We start from the raw sequence: 26,354 nt of genomic DNA on the forward strand, positions 1-26,354 counted from the left end.
GAAGTACTGGTTTATTGACCAATATCTGGCTTTAGATGCTTTTAAAACCATATTTTTATTTGATATAGATTTATAACTTTTTTTAATCAGTATGAAGTTTGTTGATTTTATGGAATAAATGATCAATAGCACCAGCAAAAACATGAGTTCTGAAAAGTTGTGTTGTATCTCTGCTCTGGCACAACTCTGGCCAGTGTTATTTTGCTTAGTACTACTCAGGTTTTGAAACAAATTCCCAAAAGAGCAACAATGTGCTTTTCACACAGCTCATGTTGGATGTTATAAGATAAGCCCAATTGCCTACCTACATAATAAAATGCCTCGGTTCCTCCAGCGGTAGTACTGTTATTTTCATTTCATTGCAGTTTCATGGATCGACTTGCTGTGTAATCCGTGGGACTCTTAGGCCCACCACACACTGTGCGATGTGGCTGAAATGTCTACATTATCATGCAGGTTTGGCAACTAGGTCTAATTATTGCCTGACCGTCTGTCACTGCTTTTGCTATGATTCAAATTGTAACAATGGGGAGTGTGTGTGTGTTTGTGTGTGTGTGTGTGTGTGTGTGTGTGTGTGTGGACACACACACACACACACACACACACATATATATATATATATATATCTATCTGCCATGTGATTGACTGGCAACCAGTTCAGGGTGTAGTCCCCCTTTCCCCCAAGTTGGCTGGGATAGGCTCCAGCACTCCCACAACTCTTGTGAAGATAAGTGCCTTGGAAAATGGACAGCTCTATATATAGCACAATATGTTACTGTATGTTTATGGTTTCATATTATGTAGCTGTGGCTGAAAAAGTGAAACGTTACGATTCTCTGGCATCGTAATGGAGAGGTGCGTCAGGGAATAGAGCAAACAGTTTCTCAAGTATCCACATCCTCCCTTTTCCTTTAATTTCTCTTGGATTTTCACTTTTTGAATTGTGTTTGATTGGTTAAGTGTTTATGTGCCCTACGACTGGCTGGCATCCAGTTCAAGGTTTACCCCGCTTCTCACCCAATGATGGATGGCATGGGCTCCAGTGACCCTAGTGAGGAAAACGGGTCGAGAAGACGAATGAATCAACAAATACTGCTTATGCGGTATCAAAAAGTTGCTTCCCGATATACGTCAGGGATTGCAGTTTTTCTGTTTCAGCAACTTTGTCTATGCCAATCTCCTGGTGTGCGGGTATGAGTCACCGACTGTATTTTTTTCAAGATTGTTCAGTTCATTTGTTTTTGGTGTGTGCGACAAGAATTATATCCTATTTAAAGAAAATTCCACATAAATTTACCGCTGCCTGTGCAGTTTCAATGTTTACTCTTCACTGATTTGTGTCAGCAATAACAGTTTTGTGTTCCTTCCTCTCTCTTTCTTACATCACTGTGTGCCTCTTTCCGTTGTTTTTGTTGTCGTTGTTTTTTGTTTTAGTGATGTCTGAGCAACTCAGTGTAATTTGTTTTTTTTTTACATGGCTAACATGATGCTGTGTTCAGTCAGAAATACCACATGAAAACATTGTTTGAACAAAGGTAGCACCGTAAATTAATTTATGAATCCCAACCAAATGTTTTGTAACAAAAGGATATTTGCTGAAGATCACTTGAGGTCTGTGTGTGTGTGTGTGTGCGTGCGCGCGCGCGTGTGTGTGCGCGTGTGCGTGCGCGTGTGCGTGTGCGCGCGTGCGTGCATGCGTGCGTGTGTGTATACAGGTTGATTTTGTATTCTGAGAGTTTCTCCCCTCAGACTGCAATGTGGCTGGCTCTCGAGTATTCAGTTCCATAGAGACATTGTCTTTTGTTCCAAGCAATCTGCAAGATTCCCTTTTTTATTCCGTGTCTTTAAAAATCAGCTACCTTCATTCAACCATTTTAAAGTGGTACTCATCTGCCATTTTACTGATGCTCCTTCAACAGAGACTGTTGCATATTATTTCTTTTTTTTTTCACTGACTTGTTCCAAATCTATATCCTCAAGCTCAAACATTCAAGTACAGTAAACCCTAAAGGTCAAGTGCCATCTCTATAAACATTCTAAAATAGATTTTGAAATGAAAAGTACATATAACATTATTCACTTCAATGTCTATACGAAAAATTAAATATGAGCGGAGAGCGCGTCCTCCATGGGCAAAGTTGCAGAAGTGTCATTTGTCATCCAAGTGGTCGCCATATTAGCTGCATCTCCTTCTCGTGACGTCACCCCAGACATTCTCTATTGAAAACACGCTGTGGCGCCTACTGTGGGAGACGAACACACCCCTACTAATACGGAAGCTCTTTTCGAAGAAGAAAACATCTCACAACCGAGTGAAGTTACCGTGGCAATATTACCCTATTGTTTCAAGCCATATTTAGATGCTATGTGGATCACGGCCAAACCACCTCCCTGCCCGATCCACCTTCACATGGCGGTGATAAAAACAACGCCACCCGTGAGCAACTACAACGCCGCAGCCAAACCGCCTCCCCATCCGATCCACTTCCACGCCGGAGACTGGCTCGGCCTTGTCGACTTGGCCGATGGGATTCCCAAGGTCTGTGGAGGTCGTACGTTCAGCGGCTGGTGCACGGAAGCCTTCCGATGCGCACGTCAACACATTTAGCTTCCCTTCTGAATTATGCCCCCACCAATTCTATTTTTTTTTTTTTTTTTTTTTTTTTTTTTTTTTTTTTTTTTTAAGTAGCTGTATACAGACCTACCTGTCGTGTGACGAAGCTCTCGTCCTTTGCACTTGCTCCATTTTTCACGACAAACCGGATCTTTTGGAAAAGTATGAAGAGCGAATCCATCCTCCCGAGTGTTCGAGCAATATAAAGCAATGCAACGAGCCAGCATTTTGGATAACACAAAGGAACAACGAGCTATCTTGCCGCAGGTAAAACTAATAGAAAGAAACGATTCCACTTGAGCGCGCTACTGCCTCCATCGTCACTTCCTCCTTTTTGTCGAAAACAAATCCCTCGAGAGGATTTTCATGGCGGGAGTTACAAAAACCCATATACGTCAAAATCATGTTTTGTGGTGGGGGAAAAAAACGGACGGGTCCACACCGGCTGCCGTTTTTTCATTAATAACATACTAAAAATCATCCATTTCATGACACTTGACCTTTTGAAGTTCATGTCTGGTATCTGTTATGATAAAGCCGTATTTTGTCTGCTATCAGACGTATCGTATTTTTGCAACCATAAGGTACAGTCTCAGTTCCGGGTGCAATTCAGTATTTAACACAAGGTGCACCGTGTTATTGAGTGGAGGCATGACGGCGCTCACGAGATAGTGAGGCGCAATTGAACCTTTTTATTTTTGTAAGCAGAAGAACAAGCTTATTCTTCCACCCCCCCCCTCTCCCCCACTACAACCGGTACAAGCAAGTCACCAGTCAACATGCTATCCTCACCCACTGTGTCACATCAAACCAAAATCATCACATACAGAACAGCACAACCAACAGACAATTCTCTTCGTTGGTGCCATTTTTGGGGGGTCCTAAGCCAAAATGATTTTTTTTTTTAAGCACAAAACACATACCAGCATTATATACCTTCTCAGGGGCATGTCTTTAGAGTCTTCTCCCATGCCCACACTTCCACCTGTAACGCATGGTGTCCTCTCACACATCCGCTTTTCCTCTATATAAAGTAGTGTGTCGCCAGGAAATGTTTCCAGTGAGTTGTTAAAGATTTTGGATGTTAGTGCACACATATGGAGCTCCGCATTATAAGCCGCCGCGTCCATTCTGGAGAAAATTTAAGACCTTTTAAGTGTGCCTTATAGTCATGAAAATACGGTAACTTCTTGGTCTAATATTACTGTCATGGGAAAGAAGCCAAAGACGTCTCCAGTCTCCTACCCTCTGTGTCGTCTGCTACTTTAAAGTAGTGACTTACCATCATAACGGGAATAATATGGCTACTATAAATGAAAGCTCATCATTATAGGCTGGGCAATGTATTGCTTTTATTCATATTCCCTTGTCTGCTACACATTTAACAGAGAGCTCCCATCGTGAATCTTGGTCTATCCAGAAGGAGCATGAGCTTCCATTAAGTTTGCTATCAGACATTAGCAAAGTGTGTGAACCTTTCACCACAAGCAAATAGACGTAACTCTACTCTCTAGACGAAACAAATACATTTATCACATATTGACTGTAAATAGAAGGACAAAAACCTTTTGTCGGTCTCCCTTAGGGGAAATACAATGTTATCTTGAGCATGCTACACTCTTGGGTCAGAGCTGTAACCACACAGGCAAATGATGTCAGCATGAGGGGGCTGCACACAAAAAAAGCAAACCAAGCCATTGGGGGATAGATGGAACACGAGCAATGCATGGGAACAGAACAGGCATCTCCCTGGTATTCAGTTCCAATATTCATATTTTGGTCCGTAGGAAGATGTGAGCCATCCATCCGCCAGTCACCAAGCCAAGTCATAACAAACTGAGCTACTGCTGCCAAAATCAGCAAAATTACAAGACTGCTCACTGTTGGATTTGAAGTACAGTAGTCACAATGAATAGAAGAAACCTATTTATAATGCTTACTACTTAGTACTTTGTCATTTATTATATATAGTTTTGTTGTGATCTTTATCTTTTTGTTTTTTTCATTTCAAATGTTTTATTTTGTTTCATGCATCCATCCATTTTCTTAGCCACTTATCCTCTCAAGGGTCACTGGAGTGCTTGAGCCAGCCCATCTATCATCGGGAAAGTGGCAGGGTACACCATGAATTGGTTGCCAGTCAGTCACAGGTCAAGAATCAACACAATCACTGAGCGGGAATCGATCCCACGCTACCTGCACAAAAGTCAGGCGTGTGTACCACTACACCATCAGTGATTTTTACTTGTTGTATTCAAAGGCTTTTAATTATGTTAAGCACATTGAGTTATGTCAATCAACGCACCATTACCTAGAACCCATAAGTGTCTGAAAACAGGTGGGCAGGTGGATTTAGTAAAAGGTAGTACAATTATGACTCAAAATTTTTAATTCATACCAATGAGAGTATAAAACAAACCTTCTTGCAGAGAACCTCTTTCTCCATCACCCAAAGGTGAGTGAGGTGGCCATTTGAGTCTAGTAAACTGATGATCAGAAACCACTTAGATGATTTGACGCTTGTGACTTGGTACAGTATTTTACTGGAAATTACCAGCCAAACCTCATAAATGACACTACACCCAGCCTGAATCCTGTTTAGACAAGACTGGTTTGACCCCTGCTTTTACTTGTATTGCAATATTCTACTACTACATGGGTACATCCAAATGTCAAAATAGAAATCAAGAGTAATCACACTTGGCTCTTACAATCTTCTGTTGATTACTTTTGGTTTAGAATAAACTCCCGCAATTTGTGGGCGATGCAAACTGAGCCTTGCCACAAATAGTCAAAATAAGCGAATAACTGCCCCCCCCACACACTCACACACACAAAACGTGTATAGGAAAGATTTATATTTTTGTATCCTGCTTAGGCAATTGAGAATAGATTTTCATTTGCAATCCTTTTCATCTGATCAAGTCAACCAATCCATCAAGGAACTGCTGCTCAACCATTTTTTCATTTTCAGAACATACATTGTAGTCCAAAAACCTAAAAAAAAGATTCCATTACATCAGTAGTTGCTGAATTATTCAGACAAACCTATGTGACACCAACAATCATGTCACATACAAAACTTATTTTCATGCAGTTATACAATTTCATATTTGCCGTTTGCAGTTAGTTGATAACTTACAAAATACATATAATGAGGATTTGATCAGAGTTATTTTTCAGTGTAGGAAAGTGATGCTTTTAAGAGAGATATGGTCTGTGGTGTTTGGATATATTACTTTGCGATAACCTTCACTTCCAGGAATGAACAGACTTGAGTTGTAAACAGATTCAAATCTCTCCCCCATATTCTATGTGGGTCAACTCATCATGGAACACTTCTGGTACTTCTGGACCTACAGGGAGAAATGACAGCGGCTATGTTAGCATAGCCAACTGTAACATCAGAACTGTTATTTAGAGGTCTTGGAGGTCCTGGAATGGAAACATGTTGGCAATAGCTCTGCTCGAGATTGATAAATAGCATTCATGTTTAACCCTAACGGGCTGTCATCCACTTATTAAGTACCCTTTGGGAAGCTTAAATGGTTTGTTTTGCTCCCCAAAATATTTCCTTTTCCTCTGTTCGAAACCACCGCAACGATCTCATCTTCCAAATTGTGAAGCCTCTCTGAACCCAGAGACATTCATGCTTGAATGGATGTTTTCCATGGGCAGTGGTTATTCTGTATAATGGTCATCCATTTGGGCTTGGATTGAGCTCTTCCAGATGGCTGAAATGAATGCCACCCTTACCATTTTGCCAGTTGGGTGAAATTGTCATACCAATAGGATGATAATAATTCTGAAGTGATCATGTTCCTCATGAGCCTGCAAAATGTCTTAGTTCTTGCATGCTTTTCCAAGCGAGATCGTTAATTCTTATTTTTTCTTTTTTTTTTTTCGACCAGGTAGCGACCACACTCAACCTGAAGGACGGTGATCTGTAGTACATACTTCCTGTTTCCCCGGGACACCTTGAACATCTCCAACTTCCCTCCTGAAGCTGGATGGAGCCCCAGGCTTCCCAGGGGCTCCTCGGAGCTGAAGGGATGTGTCTGCTGGTGCCCAGTCCACAGAGTGAAGCAGTGACCCATGAAATGGAGGAGTTGTCACTGCAGCCCACCCAGAACCTGCCCCCGCTCAACGAACGCAAAAACGGTGAAGTTCCTAACCTGTGTGTGGATCCGTAGACAGAATCATTAAGTGGGCCATTATGTTGAAAGACTACTGGAATTTTGGGGGACTCCTGGTCAATAATTAACTTGTCATAGCTTGGTAACAAATGCTGAAATCAGGAAGTGTGTCCAGAGATGAATGCATGCAAGCATTCTTTTTGTATTTTATTGCCTTCTTCATGAAATACTGTAATTTATCATGTATACTATATTTTCCGAACGACCAAGCATAGCGGTTAATAGGATGCTCCCAATATATGTAGGGCCCCCCACCCTCCCTCCACAAACATGGTCAGCACTGGAGAGGATTTCGGTCACGTCCCATCGGAACGAGAGGTAGGACCCAAATGCAGGAACTCGGAAGACGCAAGGTTTTTTCAAGAAGAGACACGTTTATTGTATGCAGAGTTCGGGGATTGAGCAGGCAGTCCGGTGCACGGGGAAACAATGCAGGCAGAAGTGTCAAGGAGTCAGGCTTACAAGGTTGGTCAGAGAACGGACGGAGGTCGGTACACACAGGTTCAGTCAGGAGTACGAGAGTGCTGGAACGGGACATAAAGCTCAACGAACTGGCCGAGGACCAGTCGTCACCGGGTCCTATATATACGGGGGATGATCAGGCCGCATGAGGCACAGGTGTGTGCCTCCCAATCAGCACAGCCGCACAGCTCGTGCTGAAGCGGCAGGATCATGACAGTACCCCCCCCTCAAAGGCACGGCTCCCAGACGTGCCTAAACAAAAAAAAAAAAACAGACACTAATTAACACAGGCAGGGGTGGGCGGAAGGGGGTCCGGAGGAGGGCACGCCCCCCCCGAACCCCAGACTGGTGGCCATCCAGGCCACCAAACACGAGGCGTCCGGGCGGACAGGTCAGGAGGACGACCCGGATGCCAAGCACCAGGGTCCCCACGGGGCGATTCGGGCGGACGATCTCTGTGAGGAACCAAACGGCGAGGCAGGAACCAGAACGAGGCAGGCCACTACTCCAGACGAGAACCTCCCACGCCGTCGTTGCAAGACGACCAGGGATTGGTCGCCAACGAGGCCAGGTCCTGAAGCGGCTGGGCGAACTCAGGAGCGAAGAAGATGATGGAGAGCAGGACCAGAGCCATGACCGCCACCCCGAAGTCTCTCCAGCTCCTGGGTGGCTCCACAGAACTCCCCAGCTCCTGCTGGACAGGGACGTGAGAAGCCGGGGGCGCCATCGCCGCCCCCTCCTGGACAGCGACTTGAGAAGGCGGCGCCATCGCCGCCCCCTCCTGGACAGCGACTTGAGAAGGCGGCGCCATCGCCGCCCCCTCCTGGACAGCGACTTGAGAAGGCGGCGCCATCGCCGCCCCCTCCTGGACAGCGACTTGAGAAGGCGGCGCCATCGCCGCCCCCTCCTGGACAGCAACTTGAGAAGGCGACGCCATCGCCGCCCCCTCCTGGACAGCAACTTGAGAAGGCGACGCCATCGCCGCCCCCTCCTGGACAGCAACTTGAGAAGGCGGCGCCATCGCCGCCCCCTCCTGGACAGCAACTTCAGAAGGCGGCAGCAGCATCACCAACTCCACCTCCTCCTGGACGGGAGCGTGAGGCGGCTGGGGAACTGTCGCCACCTCCTGGACAGGAACGTGAGGGCGTGCCCGTCGCCGACAGAGCAGGAACGGGGAGCGACCGCGGGCCGGTCGCCACTGCCACTCCAGAGCACGGACGAGAAGCGGCTGTGGAGACGTCGCCACCTCCTGGACAGCAACGTGAGGCGGCATCGGGTCGGTCCCCACTGCCACGTGAGCTTGCACTGCATCCGTTGAAACAGCAACGTGGGCGTGGCGCGGTGGCGAATCCGTTTCCAGGGCAACGTGAACCTGAGTAGGCGGAGAGTCAGTCGAAACTGACACGTGGGCGTGTCTCTGGAGCGGGTCAGTTCCAACTGCCGCGTGAGCTCTGCTCGGAACCGCCAAAACCTCGCCGTGGGACTGGTGAGGAGGCGGGTCAGTCTCCACAGCTACGTGCACTTGGCGAGGTGGCGAGTCTGTTCCCACTGTGGCGTGCACTTGGCAAGGGGGCGGGTCGGTTTCCACAGCAACGTGAACCTGAGTCAGCAGCGAGTCCGTCGCCGTTGCGACGTCAGCATAGCTCGGCTGGTTCGCCAATCTTTGCCGGACCTGGGCCGTGAGAGCCGCCAATTCCACGCTCTGCCGCTCAATCTCCGCCCGCAGTTCGCGGCGGAACGCCTCGTGATTTGGCGGCACCTCCTCCCTCTGGGCTGGAAGCCTCGCCACCAGCTGCGGGTCTGGCGGTCTCACCGTTACCGGCGAGGAGTGGGAGGACTGTGTCTTCGTTGCCGCGCAGCGAGAGACACCAGGAAGCGCCCGGCCGGGGCGTCTCCTCTGGCCGCCCCGCGGAGGTCCCGGGTAGATGGCCAATCGGGTTCCCTCGTACCGATTGGTGTACTTTGATCTACCGGGTGAAGACGTTCGGGTGCTGGAAACGCGGGGAGGTGAAACAAACTGACTGGGATGAAAGATCGGACGAGCAGATTCATAGTCAGAATAATCGGAGTCGTACTCAGGCAGCCGGTCAAACAAATCGTGGTTCTCCTCATATTCCGAAAAGTCAGAGTCCAGAAGAATATGAGGAGCCGGACGGGTCGTGTTCGGGACGTATTCATACCTCGCTGGCGGAGCGTAAGACATGGAAGTGGAGGACATCAGGGAGCCTACCCGGATTGGGCAGGCTTGGTCCTCCGGCAGACGGTCTACCTTGCGTCGGTCCCGGCAACGCCGGGTCTTTCCTGCTGGGTCCTGTATTGGCCAGTTCGTTCTGTCACATCCCATCGGAACGAGAGGTAGGACCCAAATGCAGGAACTCTGAAGACGCAAGGTAGTTCAAGAAGAGACACGTTTATTGTATGCAAAGTTCGGGGATCGAGCAGGCAGTCCGGTACACGGGGAAACAATGCAGGCAGAAGTGTCAAGGAGTCAGGCTTACAAGGTTGGTCAGAGAACGGACGGAGGTCGGTACACACAGGTTCAGTCAGGAGTACGAGAGTGCTGGAACGGGACATAAAGCTCAAAGAACTGGCCGAGGACCAGTCGTCACCGGGTCCTATATATACGGGGGATGATCAGGCCGCATGAGGCACAGGTGTGTGCCTCCCAATCAGCACAGCCGCACAGCTCGTGCTGAAGCGGCAGGATCATGACAATTTCTCTGAGAATTTTATATTTTATTCATGGTTAAAAATTTTCATACATAAAAAGCACTGTGTCCTTAAAGAAAATGGGGAAGCCCAGATGTTGAGGTCATGGCTTTGGAAGCTCCTGATCGGTTAACTGATAACATATGAGTTAATTGATGGTACACCTTGGGATGTATTCAAGGACACACCTCAAACACATTGCTTCCTTGTTTGAAATCATTAGAAAATCAATAGAGATCGGCCGGGAAAACTGAGAAAGAAGTGTGGAGCGACCCAAGTCTTGCTCATCCTTGGGTGCAATTTCCAGATGCTTGAAGGCGGTATGTACATTTGTTCAAACAATTATATGCAAGTATAACCATCATGGGAATGTTCCAACAATCACACGACTCAGGAAGGAGATGGGCTCTGTGTCCCAGAGATGAACATGTTTTGGTCTGAAATGTGCGAATCAACCCCAGATCAAAAGCTAAAGACCTTGTGAAGATGCTGGATGGAGCTTGTAAGAAAGTGTCATTAACCAGAGTGAAACGAGTCCTGCACCGACATGGGCTGAAAGGCCACTCACCAAGAATGAAGCCATTACTCCCAAAGAAACCTTAAAAACTTTGCAGAAAGACACCCAGACAAAGATCTTAACTTCTGGAGAGATGTCATGTGATCTGATTAAACAAAAGTGGAGCTTTTGCCTATAATGACCTGAGAACACCCTACCAACTGTGTAGCGTGGAGGTGGGGCTGTTTTGCTGCAGCAGAAACTGGAGCTCTTCATAAAATAGACTGCATCATTAAGAAAGAACATTAAATGAAGATGATAAGGTAGCATCTCAAGACATTCGTCAGGAAGTTAAAACTTGGGCCAAAATTGGACTTCAAAATCACATACTGCCAAAATTGTGAAAAAAATGGCTTGAAAATAACAAAGTCAACGTCTTGTAATTGCCATTACAAAGCCCTGATCTGAATCCCATCGGTTAATGTTGGACAGATCTGAAAAGGCATGTGTGAGCGAGGCAATCAACAAATCGAACTCAGTTCTGTCAGGAGGAATGGAACAGGATTCCAGCAGAGTACTGTCAGAAGCTTGTGGAAGGTTACCCAAAATGTTTCACCCAAGTCATGCAGTCTAAAGGAAATGCTACTCGATGGTAAGGAAATGTATATAAACTTTTAACCTCAAAGAAAATATAAAATTCTCAAAGAAAATGTCTCTTTCATCCATCTATCCATCCATCTATTTTCTTAACCGCTTATCCCCACAAGGGTCGCGGGGAGTGCTGGAGCCTACCTCAGCTGTCAACGGGCAGGAGGCAGGGTACACCCTGTACTGGTTGTCAGCCAATCACAGGGCACATAGAGACAAACAGTCGCACTCACAATCATACCTAGGGGTAATTTAGAGTGTCCAATTAATGTTGATGTTGGAAACCGGAGTGCCCGTAGAAAACCGACGCAGGCACTTTGAGAACATGAAAACTCCACACAGGCGGGGCCAGGACCGAATCCTAGATGTCAGAACTGTGAGGCCGACACTTTACAGCTGTGCTACCGTGCTGGCTTGTCTCTTTCATGATTATGGAATTTAAGAAAATCAAATAATTTTGGTGCTCCTGACTGACCTGAAACAAGTGTAGTTATGTCTGATTTGATTTCAGACTGTGAGAGAAAAAATGTTTTTGCCCAGTGTCTGTAAACTTCTGGCTTCTACTGTATATACTGCACAAGGTTTAATTCCAATCAACAGACTAGTTTATCAAGGGAGTGTAGGGTGTAGGACTGTAAGATGTGCATAGTTGCTGAGGTCTCCAAGAGACCCCAGTGAAACTTTTTTGGGGTGGAAAGGTTTCTATGGAATGTCAACTGTAGTAGTGCTCACTCATCATCTGGGCTTTTGTCATTTCTCTGCCAGTGAGAACACACACGTACACAAGCACTTCATACTTTCCACCATATGATCCATCACTAGCAGTGGGCCAACCGCAGAGCCCCAGATGTAAATCTGCCTGCCATCATTCCTGTGTCAGACACTTCAGTTGCACTAGGCATGTAGTTGCAGGAAGTGGAGGGCAAGCTGGAATGTTGCTTGGTCAGCAAAGTAGAAAACGGTCACTCAGATCTTGTTGTGCCCAAGATGAAGCCCTGCTAAATTTTGGCAACCATAATTACTGCCAATATTCCAGTGACTTGCTCTAGGGAAAATATATCTTATTGAGTCAATAAAGTTCTTAGTTTTACAGATTAAGCAAAATTGTTTTTCGTAATACAGACAGTAATACAAAAGTGTATCAACAATAGCCAAATAACTCTCCTCATCCCAGTTACGTCACTGTTCGTCATGTGTTTGTTGAGTTAACTGGAAGTGTCTGTGATTCACTCAAACCAAATGTGGCCCTGCGTGCTCTTCGTGATTGGATTGTTTTTGCCAGTTGATCGTGTAGACTCAGCAGCTGTAATGACACTATTTTGTGCAATAGATTTTTTTCCTGGAGCAGATCATTGCAGATGTCTGTATTTTTATGTTGCCAGGCAAACAAAAATAAAGCACACTTTACCATATAAAGATAAAGTAATGGTAAACTGGGTAGGACACCAATGCTTATACCAACAGAGCCTTTTCTAGCTGCAGCACACCCTATGAAGCTGATCACAGCCGCTTTGTTGTAGTCTGCTAAAAATACATGCCCCATCTATTTTTGACAGAGGACTCATTACACTACACAGCAGAGTAGATCAAGCTGGGCAGGAAGTCTCCCATTTAACTTTCATAATGAGGGGCACTCCATCATGTGATCATTTATTATGCCGCCCTTACAAGCACAAAAAATAATGTAGGCCAATTGATTTACTAATGCACAAGCTTCAGTTTACCCATTTCTCTAGAACAAAAATGATAATAAATTACATTTACAGTGTTTTAGCATTTTTAAGACACAGCCACCCAAAATACATGTGGAAAGTCAAATCGTCTGTGATGCAGTGAAGGAATGACACACACAGTGCAGCCCAACAATTGTTTAACAGCATTTTCACCGACACTACAGTATGGGTGAGACAAATATTTATTGTAAACTTTGTCTTTCCAGGTAAGGTAATTGTTAAAATATTCTCACTTGCAAAGCCAACTTTCATGGAGACAGCAGAATAACACAAAATTGTGATATTGATTTATTGATTTTTATTTTTGATCGTTTCTCAAACATCAGCATCAAATGTAAGCAATCTCATCTCTGTTTTGGCCCCCGTGCTTATCAAAAGGTATAAGCAAATTGTTTAATTTATAGCTAAGCTAATATACTATCGCACGTTTTTATTTGGCTCTACACTTCCACTATACGAATGCAAACTTTCACAGCACTTACTGTAAAGCCAGTCCCTATTTCAATATCTATCGCAGGGTCATCAACATCAAGTGTAGTGCTTGATGTAAACTCATTGGTGTGCTTGACATTATACCATACAGAAAAAGTTTAGATATATAGTTCAATCAGTTGATCACTGCAGACTTGACTCCTTTTGTTCCTCCTGTGTCTTCATTTTGAGTTTTTAGACTGGGTCTTTTCTGCCCCAGTGCACAAAGCAAGGTCCATGAAGTCATGCTTGGCAGGGTTTGGTGGAGACAAACATGACCATTAAGCACTGTTGGAATGGGCTTGCGTGAATATTATGAAAACTGCCCAATATAACCCCAATATAGTGTTACTTTGTGTCAGTTATTTTTTTTTTCATTTCAAACTGCGTATATCCGATTTTGGTGTTCTTGTTTTTGGCGAGTTTATCTTTTCTGGGTTATAATCCTGTATTTTTCCTTCCAGTGCTGCAGTTGAGACTTCAGCAAAGGCGAACCCGGGAGCAGTTGGTGGATCAGGGCATCATGCCACGTGAGTAACAACACTTGTCACTTGTGTATCACTGTAAGGCGTGTGTGGGGGAGATTACCTAATACTAACAAATGCGATTATTTGCATGTTAGTCTTTATTTTTTTTAGTGGGGGTTCATTGTTTATGAATATTGTTGGACCAAATTGTGTTCTGTTTAGCACTAAAGAGCCCGGCTGCGTTTCATGGGCAGATTCGCAGCTTGGAGAGAGCTAGGGTATGCTGCAGTTTGAAAATAATTTTGGTTAAAAAATACTCTAAAGTATTTTAAAATCACAAGTTCTGAAAGATTTTGTCTCTTCTGTGACTTTTCTCAGACTGAAAATTTTCTTAAGCATAAGATCCGCAGTCGTCCAGAAAGAGCAGAACTGGTCAGGATGCATATCTTGCAAGGCAAGTGTACTGTACATTTTATATCCATGTTTGGTTGTTATTGCCCCCCCCTGAACCCATGATAAAATGACTCCACTGATCTCTGCAAGAGACACTTGATGGTAAATTGACATTTCTCTAACAAAAACTACTTACACACTTCTATGTATACTTAATCTGTGTTTTCCTTTAGAGACTGGAGCTGAGCCATCACTACAGGCCACCCAGATGAAATTGAAAAGGGCCCGACTGGCTGACAACCTGAATGAAAAAATAGCCCAGAGACCTGGTCCCATGGAGCTGGTTGAGAAGAACATATTGCCTGTGGATTCAAACCTTAAAGAGGCCTTAATAGGTGAGAGGAGAAAGAGTAGCAAACGGCAATCTCTTTCCGCATCATGGGGGATTTTTTTTTTTTTTTTTAATTTGCCTCATACCGCAACACTTAATTGGAACTATGCTGCTCTGTGAAGCTTGTTGTCTATTCATGGGTTCTTGGTAATAGGGCAGGTGAACTATCCAAAGGTCATGGATGAGGACAGCAGTGATGCGTTGTCCCCAGAGCAGCCTGCCAGTCAAGAATCTCAGAGCTCTCTGCCCTCACCAGGGGACATCAAATGCCAACAACCTCCCTCGCCAGCCCTACCTCCTCCAGGCCCCATTTTGAAGGTCAGCTAGAGACATAGTAGTGCTGCTATCTGTCCTCGAAAAAATTAATAAATGTCTGTACTTTTGTCCAATACAGCAGTCCCCCTCAGCTGCTACACAATCCACCATAGACTTGATGAGGGTGATCACTACTAATGAGCAGCCTACAAGCCGCCCAACCATTTCCCATTGTCAACCGGTCACTACAGTCGCTTCCTCTAAGCCAGGTCCAACCTTGGTAAAAGTGCGTATAAGCAGGTTTCTTCTTCTGGTGGTTTTTTTTTTTTGTGTGTTTTGTTTTTTAAATCTGAAATCTTAATGGCAAAGTACTCTCCCCCAACAGCAAAGTCAGCACAAGATGCCCTCTGAGAAGATCCGCAGTAAGAAAGGCAAAGATGCCAAACCCAGAGTAAAAAAGCTAAAGTACCACCAGTATGTTCCACCAGACCAGAAGCAAGAGCCCAGTGAGGCCCCGATGGACTCCTCCTATGCCCGACTTTTGCAGCAACAGCAGCTTTTCCTGCAACTGCAAATCCTCAGCCAGCAACAGCAACACTACAACTATCAGACTATATTACCAGCCCCACTCAAGTATGTTTCTGAAATAACCAAAAACAATACTTTACTTCAACCAGGGATAGACAAGGTCCCAATTCTCCAATTTTCATAGTTGTAAAAACAGCTACACATGAGCTTCCTTTGAGCAGCCTTTTTAAGCCTCTATTTTTGCACCAAGGATATCTACAACTGTAAAGTGAAAGTGATGGCTACACAGCTGGTCTTATCATTGTCTAAAAATAGAACATTTTCCTTTTCTTTTTTTCTTTTTTTCTCTCTTTCATCCTGTTTCAGCATTTCAAATTGTACTGTTTGCTGTGATAACTGTTTTTTTTTTCTTTGTGTAGGCCTGTGGCAGAAGGCCAGTGCAGTAATGGCAGCGGTATACCAGCGTCGATTGTGGTTTCTTTGCCCACTGCACCTCCACTTCCCCCAATGCCTCTGGCCCGGCAGAATAACTCATTATCTAACCGCAAACCCGGAGTCTTGCCTGCCAACCTGGAGGAGATGAAGGTACTTGGTTAAAAATGTTAAACTTCATAAAGTGACCTCACAAAAGCACCACCTTCAAATCATGCCAGGGATTTTTAAACTACTCTTTATGGTTATTTAATAAAAGAGTGGGTGTCTTGTATAGTTGTAAAGAATCTATATAAAAATTGGAACCCATTCAGCAAACATTCTTACCTATAACAACATCATGCAAATAAAAATCTGCGATCTATTGCTTGTTCTCAGGATCGTGGTTTAGCTGCAGCGTGTAACAACTAACTTTGGGCGAAGCGTGGGCTAAACCATGGACTGGTCACCAGTCACTCACAAGACACAAAGACAACCAGTCACACTCACATAGTCTTTAATCAATCTTGTTTTCGGAAATTAGGATGAAGCCAGTATGAACGCACACAAGCCCTGGGCATACATTAAACACGTCATACAAGAAGGCCTGTACTTAGATTTGAACACAGAACCCCTGAACTCTTAGGAAGACATGGTTACTACTGCTTCATCGTGGTGCCCTGATGAACCCCAATCAAAGAAAATGAATATTTTATAGCTAGCAGGGTTTTGCAGTTTTAACATAAGAGCCCATCGACATCCACGCAATGGTTGTAGGGCTAAGTGCTATTCTGGGTATCTCTGTTAGAAGATTAGAAAGGACCTATAAATTAATTAACAACATTCAATCTTTGCTGACACTGTGAACTGTTGTATAATTAGCTTGAGCTAATTTTTCACGATTTCTCCTCTAGGTGGCCGAGCTTAAATTGGAGCTAAAACTGCGTGGCCTCCCTGTGTCAGGAACTAAAACAGATTTGATTGAAAGACTCAAGCCCTTCCAGGATCTTACCAGCTCCACAGCTCCCAACACTATTCCCACACCTTCCACTACCACATTCACTGCTATCCCCATGGAGACTACCACTACCAGCCCTGCCATTGTTCATCCAGTCCAGCAAGGAACTTCTGAGAACATGAGTGCCACACCTCCAGTCTCCCCTATTCCCAATGATCCATTCATTCTCCACCAGGATGCCAGCACATCTCAAGTTAAACATGAAATACAGTTGGTATACTCTGGCTCAAAAGTGCCAGGCTCCTCAGCTCTCCCAACCTTGCCCGGGCCAGAGAAGGACAGGAGGCTCCATGAGAAGGAGCGACAAATTGAGGAGTTGATGAGGAAGCTTGAGCAGGAGCAGAAGTTGGTGGAGGAGCTCAAAATGCAGCTGGAGGTTGAGAAGAGGAGTCAGAGCAGCTATGCCACTGATAGTACCACCGTAGCCTCAAAGCTCAGTACAGTTTCAGGTTCCATGATCCCTTCTTCAACAGTCCTGAACGTAAACACTGTAAAACCAGAGAAAACAGTCTTAAGAAACTGCTCTCCAACTTCCCCTCCTAACTCTATCCTGGGCTCCCAGACTCTTACTAATCCACTGCAAACTGTGGTCAAGTTGGAGGATGTGACTGTTTCTTCTGGAAAGCCAATCGAGCTGCAATCCCAAACACAGCTCATCACCAAAACCCAGGCCCAAGTAAGCACTAGCCCACAGCTTCTCTGTCATTCCCATAGAAGCCCCAAGTTCAAGACGCAACCACAGTCTCAACCCACCACCCCTACTTTGCAGCAGTTCTTCATCAGCCATCCTGGCGGGGTGTCCCAGGTGCTTGGTCAACCCCAGACCTTGTTAACCACTTCTGGGCAACCTCCAACTCTCCTGACAGCAAGTGGCCAGACTGGAACTCAGATCCTCCTCCCTGTGTCACTACCTAACAATGCCACCACCATCCAGCTGCCAAGCACAACCGTCAATCTGCAAGTAAGAAGAGACCACAATGGCTTAAAACATATTCCCAGTTCAATTTTGCTCACTTTGAAATGGTTTAAAATGGATTTCCACTCTGTGTGTAAGTTAGATGGTTATAGTTGCATCTGCTATGTGAACAGTGTTATACAACACACACAGGCAAACCACCCTTTCATTAATGTACCATGTAGATCGGTGATAGATTGCAGACAGATCAGTTGTTTGTTGTGGAAGCACTTGCATCATTTTGTTTTTGTTTTTCAAAAAAACGAAAAATAAAACATTTTACGGACCCTAACTAAACTTGTTTTTTCCCTATATCGCAGCATGTCCTTCAGGCTAATTCCTCAAATCCAGGCCTCATCCCGGCATCTATTCCTCATCTCCAGAGCACCAAAATGGAGATGTTAGCCAACCACAACTCATTGCTGCAGGTTAGGCACACGTCAAAATAAGATGAATGTCAAATATTGCTTTCCAATAAAAATAATTTTTCACCCAGTATTTGTCATTTCAGTTGAAATTATTTTCTTAACAATGCTTCCAGACTTTGACTATGTGCAAGAATACAAGTGACATGGAAAACCACACTCAGCCTGAGATAAATCCCCGGTGTTTTCTGAGGAGCTCCCCAGATATAAGGGCCTCTCCTCAGCCCTCACCCAACCACGTCAGCAATGGACCGCTCAATAAGGTATCTACAGTTATCTAACTTATATTTGTTTGCATTCTTTAAATAAATTGCAATAATGGAGTTCCACACCTTTATGGCATTACTATAAACATGAAAGAAGCAGACTCAGCACTGCCTCGACTACAAAAACAATGGGGGTAATTAATGCCCCCCGCCCTAAAAATGTGTGTATTGGTATGTATTAATTTTTTAAACGATAGATATACTGTACCACAAAATATCCCCAAAACTTTATTTTGAACTCATATTACCACATTACTCTTAAAAATAGTTGGCTCACAAATGATTTGACTTAGTGGAAAAAACAAGGCTGTATTACTCCTTCACAGCTTGTAAAAGTAGGATTCGGGATTTGTTTTTTTCAAGCCAATTCGCAAATGAATCCAAACTGGCACCCATTTGTTGCTATCCCTACTTGAGACCAATTCCTACTTTCATCTTAACCTCAGTGCTTTGGCACAACATTTAGGGTACAATAGTATCATACTGATGGTTCCACAGAAAAGGTTTACCTGATTACTAGCTTTTTCTTTACTTTTACTAAGTGTCTTTTACTTCTATGAAATGTGCGGAGTTGGGCAAAGTAGACAAATATTGTCCTCAAGTAAAAGTAGTTACTATGGAATAAGATGACTCAAGTAAAAAGTAGTCATCCAAATAGTTAAGTAAGAAAGTACTCAATGAAAAAATTACTCATTTGAGTAACTTCTATATATACAATGCCGTAAGAAAGTATTTGTCCTAGTCCTCATTTCTGCTTTTTGTTCGCCACACACAAAGGTTTCAAATCCTTAAAGCAATTTTATTATCACTTACAGACAACCCAAGGAAATACAAAATGCACTTTTCAAATGACAATTAAATTTATTAGGGTGCAAAAAAAAATATATAAACCTAGTCTACGTTGTGTGCACAGTTGTTGTGTGATTTGTAAATTGAAGTGCGCTTGAACACACTGGTTACACTGTTGGCATGCATGCCAGCTCGTGTTTTAACGTGTATGTAGGTACCATATGATGGCACTCACGTGGCAGTGAGGACTTATATTACATTTCACATCACTAAGCAGAATAATCTTACATTGGCCCACACACTTGTGTAGGCAGTTAATTACTGACAATGTTGTACACACTCACACTATCACATCAAAGCTGAGATTATCACAGCAAAGGAAACGAGCATAACTAGCAAATATTAAAACAAAATAATGCCTCAAAAATAATTTACACAAAACATGCACTTTAAACGCAATTTACATGCTCCCAGCATGCATTGCGGCACTAAGGACCTTCATTGTGCCACAAAGCACATGCGTGGTTAAATTAACTGCCTAGTGTCGTTTGATTGGTGAATTGACTCCATGACAACGTGACATTTGATTGGCACAACGGGTGTTCTGTGCGGAAAGCAAAGATGGAGTCTACAAAAGGACCCACACACGAATTGATAAATAAAAGTAGAGAACACCATGCGGGTCATTGTAAAAGAGTAGAAGTATCGATCCTTCTCCACATAAATACTTAAGGAAAAATATAAAGTGCATTTAAAGTACTCTAAAGTACAGTTATTGAAAATGTTAGCATAAATCTAACATGGTAAATTGAGCGGGTTACTCCCCACCTCCCGACATGTGAATCAAAGTTATTATTAGTGTTCTGCTTGTTATTTAAAGAGGAAAGACGAATACACCGGCTTTTTGGTGACCTGGCCAAATGCACGTACAGGGTATATTACTCATACACCTACCCAAAACTCAATCAACTCGGTAGTGGCCGCCTGCAAAGTTAGAAAAATTTGCCCTGACACCCCTTTCAACAACTAACAAAATTCAGTGGAAATGTCAGGGTGGTTCAGCTGTTAAAGCGTTGGCATCACGGTTCTGAGGTCCCGGGTTAAATCCCAGACCCGCCTGTGTGGAGTTTGCATGTTCTCTCCATCCCTGCGTGGGTTTCCTCCTGGCATTCTGCTTTCCTCGCACATCCCAAAGACATGCAACATCAGTTGGACACTCGAAATTGCCCATAGGTGTGATTGTGAGTGCGGCTGTTGTCTGTCTCCATGTGCCCTGCGTTTGGCTGGCAACCAGTTCAGGGTGTATAGGCTCCAGCACTCCCCGTGACCCTGGTGAGGATAAGTGGCGATGGATGTCCATCATCACATGATTCAAGTCTAATTGACCCATGGCTGAACTTGATCACATTTTGGTTTGAAGCAGCCATTTTGGGTGCATTTTAAAAAATTATACTTAGAGAAACTTCAACGATTAAATTCACCCGAATGAGCCCCAGTCGGAAGTACCCTAGACAGATTGCAGGCTGTATTGCAGAGCTGTTTTGCCTACGTGATGTAATTTGGACAGAGCATTTTTTACCTTTTTGAAAAGGGGGAAAAACTAAAACTTATTGCTAAAAAATTGTGTCAACGTTTGACAATTGTGACTATTCATCACTTTTGCAGCTTTATTAAGTATTTCTATTGATTTATGATGGAAATGTGGTTTGTTTTTCTTTGTCTAGTCTTCCTCTCCACAGCCCACCTTCATCCTCCAACCTGACTGTATTCTATCACAGCCTCCAAAGACACGAGAGCCTCCTCGCTATGAGGAGGCTGTTAAGCAAACCCGCAACTTGCATGTGAACAATGTTTCACAGGTTAGACTCCCCTCCACACACACACACACACACACACACCACACACACACTTTACACTATGCGTAAACCCATGTCAATTGCCACCCCCTTACCACACTAAGGAAATGTTTATTTGCAGGTTGCCACAGCAACAAGTCAGCAGATGGATGACTTGTTTGACATTCTCATACAAAGTGGAGGTAAGGAGGCTCTAAGTGAGTTATTCACTTTTGTAGGAGTGGCAATGAAAAAAAAAAAAGCCCCTTGGTGTGACAAGCTTAAAAAAATACTCCAGTGATACCTTGACTTAAGATTGCCCAAACATGATTTTTTTCTAGTTGTGAGCTGTTTATTTGGTCTTTTTTTGGGGTACGCCAAGAGCTTCTGCTAGAGTTAAAAAAGTAATAGAAAATGAAACGACTCACACACATACATAACTACCCCACATCTAAATTCGCTAATGCACACATTCACAGCAACGCAGAACAAATGCAAGTAAAGAGCAATGTTCTATAATACGTACCGTAATTTCCAGCCTATAAGCCGCGACCTTTTTCACACTCTTTCAAACCTGCAGTTTATGCGGTGATGCGGCTAATTTGTGCATTTTATTCCGCGCAAGGTGGCACTGAAGCGGAAAAGGGAAGAGTGAGAAGGCTGGAATATATGTGCAGAGGAAGGGACTTTCACTAATCCGGCAGTGTTAGCACTGCGCTAGTGTGTTACTGCCGGGTCTCTGATTTTTACTGGTATGTTTTTTTTAACCTGTCCTATTAGCGCGGCGTTAGTGTTAGTACAGCACTAATGTTAGCGTTAAAGTCTCTGTGTACAGTCTTTCTTTGTAAATATCTCGTGTTTCAATGTGGGCACTTGCGGCTTTTACACAACTCCGGCGTATGTATGTACTAAATGGTATTTCCTTTACAAATGTACTTGGTGAGGCTTATAACTAGGTGCCCGCTGTAGGCCGGGAATTACAGTAGTTAAAAAGAGCACTGCAAAGTAATTTGAGAAGCACCCTGATGCTTTGCACTGCTTATAACACAGACACTGTCACCGTGTGGTACATTGCCTAAATGTTTAGTGCGGGAATTCCTCATCTTTTGCACATCTGTATCCGTTGACTTTTATGTCACTCAAGCAGAGTACACCCACCTTTTTAAAAAGATTGTGTAGTGTGTGTGTGTGGATGGCAACTTCCAAGTGGACAAATAAGTACCTGCACCGCATTCAAATTGCATTTTTTAAAAATAATGTAAATAATTAGTCGCTGGTTGGCAAACTTTGCCTATTGCAGGGGTTTTCTGGAACGAATGAAAGGTACCACTGTACCTCAAGCATCTCTAGGCCTCAAATAAGATGTCATTTAAGAGGTTTTCTGTGTTAAATGATTTTGCCCCATTTGACCGTCTTTTAGAAATCACTCCATTCATCCAGCACGACTCTGCAGTCTCTCTCACCAAGACCCAGCCGGTCACTGCCAATATCACCACCCTTCCAGTCAACACCGTCCTCTCCAGACACCCTCCTCAGATCCAGGTGGCCCCTCCCCCAATCTTGAGTCCCACCATCGACCCTAGCCTGCCTAACCTGTCCTCACTAGCCACCGACAACCAGCTGGAGGCCTTTCTGGAGAGGACGCTGGCCGACACAACGGCGGCATCCGACCCTCGCACCCGGGGACTGATGGAGGAATTGCAGGCACAGCTGATGGACCATCAACCCTACTCGCCCATGGATACATCTGACATGTCCTTCTGCAACTCCTCCTCACCTCCTTCCTCTCTCAATATGGGTCTGTCCGATCCAGCCCTGGACAACATGGAGTGGCTGGACCTCACCATGCCACCCGGTCCTGGTGGGGCTCTCACGCCGCTCGGAATGCCGACAGACTTCCTGGATACTCATGACCTGCATCTGCACTGGGATTGACAGGTGAATATGAGAATAGCAAGGGAAAAGTAGTTGAGATGGAGAGCACGAAAGTGAAAGCGAAATCCCGAAATATACACCACCACACCACTACACAGGCAGTGCACTGATTCATATGGAATGACAAGCAGGAGATTGCACAGCTTTAAATGATGTCACTTGTCGTATTATTATCGGAGGGGGATTGGGGGGCATAAGGAGTAACGACTCTTGTTTAGCGAGGTAAAGAAGATTTGGAACCAAAGGAAATCCGGTAACAAGGACTTTTTGTACATAATACGTCCTCCAGGATGTCTTGGCCTGGCTCATCTTATCCATTGCAGGATTATCAACCAGCAGTGGTAGTGATAGCTGCTGTATAAAATGAGGTCGTTCCAACGCGACGACAGGAAAAAAAAAAAAAGGTGATACTGACCACTTCCTGACCCATACTGCATGTTTGCCGACTTATCAAATGTGACTTGTTACACTGTTATAACGCTGATGAATCAATTGCGGTGGAGGTAGGAAGCTATGAAAAGCAGGTTGAGCATTTTATTCAATATTCTTCATATCCATCTTAAGGCCCATGTAGTAGTATGAACTTTGTCCTTACGAATATAACAATTCAGTACACTAGTGGAATTATCATACTAGGAATATGTTTTTCAATAAATGCTCTGAAGGCTTTATGGAAAGCCATTTTAGAATCTATCCAATATTGAGGTTGAGGAAAAATGTTTTAAAATAAGTACTGTAATATGTTTTCAGTAGAAAAAGATAAATTCATTAGTGTAATAACAGTGTAGTAACCAAAGACAAAAAGTATAGTAGGATATCGAATAAATGCTCGAGCAGCTTTCCACATGATGCCTCTGACCACACAGGAGCTATGCACTAAAGAGGCGCGGCGTCGTCGCCTCAAAACTACGCTAATGTGAACTCTGCATATCACAAGTTGCTCCGCAACGCTCAACAGTGATTGTGATCAGCGCCGCTTGGGATCACGAGGCTGATCGTCTTTTAGAGATTTGTCATTGGGTCTCTTGTTTTTGAATGTATTCTGCAAAGGTGACAGGAAAAAAAAGGTTTTACTCATAATGCCGGCAGCTTTCGTGACCAACAATTGAGGAAAGGGAACAAATACCAATTGCGCTTTCAGTCAGTGTGGCTTACGTGGTTTACGTCACATCAGTTATCCATGATGTATTTGGAAAAGTTGACTTCCATATCTGCCCTACCCCTACATTGTGTCTGTGTACGTGTGTAGCATCAGGTTGGGGATGATGCGCCACCAACTTGTCACGTGACCAATTATTGTTGCAGGAATGAGAATACAGTGGAACCTCTAAGGTTGAACACGGGCCATTTTGTGATGCTGGTTGACTCACAATTTAAAATTTCAAGTGATTTAGTCTGTCCCAGAGACAAAGTGTGACCATCATGACGTTTTTCCTTACTGTGTAGGACACGGGTATCAAGCTGGGGCACATATGAGTTGACACTTTTTTTTTTTTTTTTTGTGGCCCGTGAAAGCGAATCATGTCAACTTCCATGATTCTTGCTATAATCTGTACCGTAATTTCAAATTGTCATCATAATGTTGAGTTCATGCAAGCAATTCTTACCGAATTTGTTTTTACAGTGATTTGAACATTATACCAGGTATTTTCCTTGACTTCTGATTTTTTTTTTATTTATTTATTTTTTTAAACAAGTTCTCCATCAATTTTTGTGCATGTCTATTAATATAAAGAGGAGGGTAACCATTTATATGGTTTCGAAGTTCTGATTCTGACCCACCTGCAACAGTTAACTCTCTGTGATATAGGTATAGCCCATATTAAAAAAAAAACACTTTGATTAACAAGCCATTAATATTACGACTGTATACAGCCAGTTTTGCTGTAGTCTTTTATTGTAATTACTGTCAATTATTAATTGTCCTGTTATCATTCGACTATTTCCTTTTGTCATTGTCACTTTCCTGTGCTGATGTCATCATATAAAATAGAAAAAGATAAATGTAACCTTTTGTGAAAAAAAATTTACATCTCTGGTCTTCCCCATTTCACCGTAGAGGTTTCCACTGTGCTTTAAAATTTGACCTGGACCGGTCTGGAAGGCAAAATGTGTCCAATTGTGTCTTTCTGCATGTGTGTTGTCTTTTCGTCTTGATGTGCATGATTGTCCTCCAGTCTTGTCGTGTCAACAAAACATGCTACCACGATCAAATTGTTTCCGAATCGGTAAGAAAAAGGCTTCTAACGACTTTTCTTGGCTGTTTGTGGTCCAAACCTGTGCAGACACCCTGAGAAGTGTCAGCAAAGAGGGCTGTGCTATTTTTTAAACCTTGTCTGCGCTGTATATGCAAGATAGTGAGCATCACACATCCACATCAGTTCCAGTCTGAATCTGCTTCCTACCCCTCATCTCGTAACACTTGTTCTGTTCTTACGTTCGTGACCACTAGAGGGCGCCACTACGATTGGGTTTCAACTGCACCATTCCAAAGGATACAAATTGTTTTAAGGTGGATTTGCACAGAGCTTACAATTCTGATTTAATGTCTGGGTTTGTTTGTTTTTTGTTTTGTTTTTTTTCTATTTCCAGGTACTGTATATATCAAGTGGCACTCATCAGACATGGCTGTATTTTCATTGCATGAATACAACTCCTAAAGTGTCAAAACCTGCCAGTGAAATTGGAGAATAATACATAAATATAAAACATCATGTACAGTTAAGATGGCCAGGGTCAATTTAAATGTCAGGTTGTTTTGTTTTTACTTTGGAAGAGGCTCTTCTTCCAATCTGAAGATGTCAAAATGTTTTTAATTTTGCAACTGAAGCTGCTGTAATACACATCCAAATTTTACCACTTGAACAAACAAACAAAAAAATCTGATTTAGTTTCTCATGAACCTCTCAGTGTAAATCCAGTTTATTTCAAAATGCTAAACAGCAGAGCGCTTTTTGTCAGTACTGGAGCCACACAATGCCCTGTGTGTGTATTTATAAAAGTGCAGAAAATCCAGCAATATCTGGAAAAAGTTTGAGCCAAACTCAACTTTAGACCCCGTTTGTCACACATCTTCTGTGCACAAACAAACATGAGTTGAAGCGTTTTTTTCCTGAGATCTACTTGTGTTAATTCTGTATTGTCAGGCCAACTTTTATTTTTCTGTCCCCACATTACTGAGGGTTAAATCCTAGGTGATAGGTTGTCCTTTTTGGGTTTTATACTTTGAATTTCTGTTTGCTTTAAATAGTGTCAACTTTGAATGCTCTGTGGCCAAAAAAAAAAAAAAAGGCATTAGGATATATTATCACTTTTTTTATTTATCACTTGTTTTCAGGTTGTATTTCTTTTTTTTTG

At 43.6% G+C, this 26,354-nt stretch overlaps 1 protein-coding gene across 4 annotated transcripts in view; it reads left to right on the forward strand.

The window, feature by feature from the left end:
- Positions 1 to 25,732, forward strand: part of mrtfba (myocardin related transcription factor Ba) — a 29,775-nt gene extending 4,043 nt beyond the window's left edge. The window contains exons 2-17 of one of the 4 annotated variants that reach the window (XM_061810723.1): positions 6,526 to 6,775; positions 13,794 to 13,859; positions 14,019 to 14,074; positions 14,175 to 14,250; positions 14,423 to 14,584; positions 14,735 to 14,898; positions 14,975 to 15,121; positions 15,221 to 15,468; positions 15,783 to 15,948; positions 16,689 to 17,468; positions 17,562 to 17,753; positions 18,068 to 18,175; positions 18,289 to 18,435; positions 20,952 to 21,086; positions 21,205 to 21,265; positions 22,483 to 25,732. In XM_061810723.1, coding sequence (XP_061666707.1) covers positions 6,625 to 6,775; positions 13,794 to 13,859; positions 14,019 to 14,074; positions 14,175 to 14,250; positions 14,423 to 14,584; positions 14,735 to 14,898; positions 14,975 to 15,121; positions 15,221 to 15,468; positions 15,783 to 15,948; positions 16,689 to 17,468; positions 17,562 to 17,753; positions 18,068 to 18,175; positions 18,289 to 18,435; positions 20,952 to 21,086; positions 21,205 to 21,265; positions 22,483 to 22,997 — 3,174 coding nt within the window. In that variant the 5' untranslated portion in view covers positions 6,526 to 6,624 and the 3' untranslated portion in view covers positions 22,998 to 25,732. Of the gene's footprint in view, positions 1 to 6,525; positions 6,776 to 13,793; positions 13,860 to 14,018; positions 14,075 to 14,174; positions 14,352 to 14,422; positions 14,585 to 14,734; positions 14,899 to 14,974; positions 15,122 to 15,220; positions 15,469 to 15,782; positions 15,949 to 16,688; positions 17,754 to 18,067; positions 18,176 to 18,288; positions 18,436 to 20,951; positions 21,087 to 21,204; positions 21,266 to 22,482 lie in introns of those variants that run through there. The other 3 variants (XM_061810721.1, XM_061810722.1, XM_061810724.1) reach the window with 3 other exon arrangements.
- The last annotated feature ends 622 nt before the right edge of the window (positions 25,733 to 26,354 follow it).

Source organism: Syngnathoides biaculeatus, chromosome 22 (genome assembly GCF_019802595.1).
Source record: "Syngnathoides biaculeatus isolate LvHL_M chromosome 22, ASM1980259v1, whole genome shotgun sequence".
Classification (NCBI taxonomy): Eukaryota; Metazoa; Chordata; class Actinopteri; order Syngnathiformes; family Syngnathidae; genus Syngnathoides; species Syngnathoides biaculeatus.